Here is a 3,615-nt window from a genome sequence, read left to right as displayed (position 1 = left end):
CAAAGAGAAAAACTACAGTGATGGGCATGTATCTCCAAAATGCATATTGGTTTCTTGTGCTACGACATACATAGAAAATATTTTATATTTGCTCATACTGCCAGTTATAATTTACATTGTATTCTGGACCTTTTAAGGGAGATATACTTTTATTTATTTTTATTTTTCAGGGAATTTTCCAGTACCAAGATGATTCTTGTGGAATTAAATATAATTTTTGTTTTTAGAAGCTTAGAGTTTTATGTTGAAAAGCTTTTTAAATGTTTATTTAACTTAAGAGAGAGAGAGACAGCATGAGCAAGGGAGGGGCAGAGAGAGAGGGAGAGAGAGAGAATCCCAAGCAGGTTCCATGATGTCAGCGTAGAGCCTGACATGGGCCTCCATCCCAGGAACCATGAGAACATGACCTGAACTGAAATCAAGAGTCAGATGCTTCACTGACAGAGCCACCCGGGAGCTCCTATGTTGAAGAGCTTTTAAGGTACTGTTTTTATATTAAGAAGTAAACTACCTTGTAATAAGCCATAACTCTTCAGACCATCTCAAAAATCCCACACTTCCATGACTTAAACTGAACTGAAATTTGTCTGAGCAATTACATGATCATGTACACTGACACAGACACTTTTGTATTTCAATTTATGAATCAAACACTTGGTTTAATCTTTTATCCCTAACATCATATGTAATTTTAAAGTTATTTCACTAAACTTTAGAGTGAACAGATTATGGACTGTCAATTACAAGTGTATCATACCCTTATGGACTGATTTTCTATTGGACAAGTCTTACCAGTACTCTAAAAAAAGGACTAATTCATATTTCTGGCTTTACATTTTATCAAAGAATAATTTAACATTAATTAACGTCTTGACTGCCTCTTTCACATCTTTGTTCCTGAGGCTGTAGATCAGTGGGTTCAGCATGGGAATGACCACAGTGTAAAAGACAGAAGCTACTTTGACCATGAGCCATGAACTTTTGGAGTTGGGAACACAATACAGAAACAGTATGGTCCCATGGAAAATTGTAACAGCGGTCAGGTGAGAAGCACACGTGGAGAAGGCCTTGTGGCGCCCCCCAGTGGAAGGCATCTTCATGAAGGTGATAAAAATGGAAACATAGGAGGGAAGAATGATCACCAGGCTGCTTATTTCGTTGAATGTGGCAGAGACTAAAATGACCCTCTGGCTAATGTAAGGATCAGAGCAGGACACAGAGACAATGGCAGCATGCTCACAGACAAAGTTGTTTATGAAGTTAGTTCCACAAAAGGATAAAGTCAACAAAAAGTATGTGTATGTTAAGGAGCAGGCTATACTCCAAGAATACGATGCTCCCACCAACAAGGAACAAAGCTTCTGAGACATGACAACTGTGTACAGAAGAGGGTTACAAACTGCCACAAATCGGTCATATGCCATCACGGCCAACATGAAGGTTTCTGTCACCACGAATATGCACGCAAAGAAAAATTGCATGATGCAGCCTGTGAAGGAGATGGTTCTGTCTTCCACAACCAAGTTTTCTAATAGTTTGGGTGTGACTACTGTAGAGTAACAGAAATCAACCAAAGATAAATGGCTGAGAAAAAAGTACATGGGGGTGTGGAGTTTGGGATTGATCTTGATGATCATGATCATACCCAGATTCCCAAGAACAGTGACTGTGTAGATGGTCAGGAATACCAGGAAAAGTGGCATCTGGAGTTCTGGATATTCTGAGAAGCCCAACAGAATGAAGGTGACTCTACTACTCTGGTTTCTTGATTCCTGTGGACAAAATATAAAAGTTTATCCAGAAAGTAAGTTCCAGAATCTGAAATACATAAGAGAAGAAAAGACAAGTTTAGAGGCTCAATGGGTCTCTTACGAGTGTTGCTGAAAATAGTAGACTTCCTTCCACTGTTACGTTTAAAAAGTGAGTATTGACTTATGTAACAATTACACAGTGAGTAAAAACTTTGTGTGACTGGAATCATCAAAACCAAGGTTAAAACAGGAACATAAAGCACAGACTAGACTTTGCTCTATTTCAGATAATAAAATCAGTATTATCATAGGCAGCTGACTTCATAAGCCACTCTCTTTGCATGAATTTGAGCTTAGTAAAAATACAGTTGAGCTTTGAACAAGGGTTCGAACTGTGCAAGCCCACTTACGTGCTATTTTTTTCCAATAAATATAGTATAGTACTGTAAAAGTACTTTATCTTTCTTACAACTTGTCTTAATAATTCTTTTCTCTAGCTTACCTTATGGAAAGAATACAATATTTAATGCAAAACACACATACATATATACAAGCATAAACCAGGCAACATACAAAATACGTGCTAATCGACTGTGTATGTTATCAGGAAGGCTTCCAGTCAACACTAGGCTATTAATAGTTAAATTTTGGGAAGTCAAGAGGTATATGTAGGTTTTTGATCGCATGGAGGTTGGTGCCTGTCACTTCCATCTTGTTCAAGGGTCATCAGTAGAAGCAAAGAATTACATGACTTTCTTTACTTTCTTACCTGCCTCTCCCCTTAAACTGTGAGAAAATCAATTTCTAACTGGTTTTAAAAAGTTTAAATGCTAGCATTCATGCAAAATGGTCAATTTAAGATTTTCTTGGTTGTCTCATCTCCCTTTCAATGCCCTTGTTACTCCTGGTAATCCGATATTCTCAACACAGCTACAGCTGTGCTGTAGAAGTATCCTAAACTTACATACTTATGTTGAACTAATCTTGAAATTTTTTTAATATTATCCCTCATGTCATATTATATTATTCATCGGGATAGGTTCACAGCAAAATATGTGCTGCATTTCTAGGAAAGACAGTTAAAACGATATTGAACAAAAATCTCTTCTTTCTCCAGTGTGGTAAATTGTGGAAACTAGGTAGGTGGTACACAGTGAAAACTCTCAAAATACTGGACAGTGTGCATAAATCTCATGCTGCAGTGAAAAATGCATTCTGTCGTTTTGAACTAAGTTTAAAGCTTTTCCAAGGACAAGTGTCAGGACAAAGACCCATCTCAAACAACACACGATATTTCTTGAAAATTACTTGCTGCCACGAGGCATTTTCTCAACAGTAAAATGAGAATATTTGTAATATAAAGTTTAAATCACTACAATGGATGTAGATACTTTGGTAATGAATTCAAGGCTACAAGACATGGTGCAATGCATACTTGATATTCAGCTTTCTTATTTAATGAAATTTTGAGTAATGGGTAGGATTCCAAAAACCTTACATTGTTACAAAAATCAGGCCCAAGTATGGACATCTATCAATGGGTGGGCACATACAATATAGAAATTCTTTCCTCCTGAACCCATACAATAGAAATGCTATAGAATTTCATTGGGGCATTTAATCTAAGATGCATAATTATATTTTCCCCATTCTGCTATAGGTTTTCTTAACACACTATTGCTTTCTCTGCTTCCCATGTGTTCGTTCCTATAGGAAAGATATATCTCAAAGACCGATCCCACAGCAAAGCCACTGTGACACTCCCTTAAAAAGTCTTAGCCCTGCAAAGCTAGATTATGGACATATACCCCAGGAGCATTCCTTCACTTTGAAATATTCCGTGCAACACTGTGAGAATAATTTT

The 3,615-nt window shown here is 37.1% G+C and overlaps 1 protein-coding gene across 1 annotated transcript; it reads right to left on the bottom strand.

Moving 5' to 3' along the window:
- Nucleotides 1–830: 830 nt before the first annotated feature.
- On the bottom strand, nucleotides 831–2,181 carry LOC102973043 (olfactory receptor 5D13-like). Its single transcript, XM_042958819.1, has 2 exons — nucleotides 2,162–2,181; nucleotides 831–1,755 (listed from the first exon to the last, which is right to left on the bottom strand). Exon 2 carries the CDS (start codon nucleotides 1,701–1,703, stop codon nucleotides 831–833), a length of 873 nt encoding a protein of 290 aa, XP_042814753.1. The 5' UTR covers nucleotides 1,704–1,755; nucleotides 2,162–2,181.
- Nucleotides 2,182–3,615: the final 1,434 nt, after the last annotated feature.

Source organism: Panthera tigris, chromosome D1, assembly GCF_018350195.1.
Source record: "Panthera tigris isolate Pti1 chromosome D1, P.tigris_Pti1_mat1.1, whole genome shotgun sequence".
In the NCBI taxonomy this organism is placed as follows: domain Eukaryota; kingdom Metazoa; phylum Chordata; class Mammalia; order Carnivora; family Felidae; genus Panthera; species Panthera tigris.
Note: the sequence above shows the minus strand (reverse complement) of the source record. Positions and strands in the feature narration are given on the sequence as shown.

What these genes read in the sequence shown, in the direction of transcription:
- LOC102973043 (XM_042958819.1), bottom strand. Translation starts at nt 1,703, where the DNA reads ATGCCACTTTTCCTGGTATTCCTGACCATCTACACAGTCACTGTTCTT.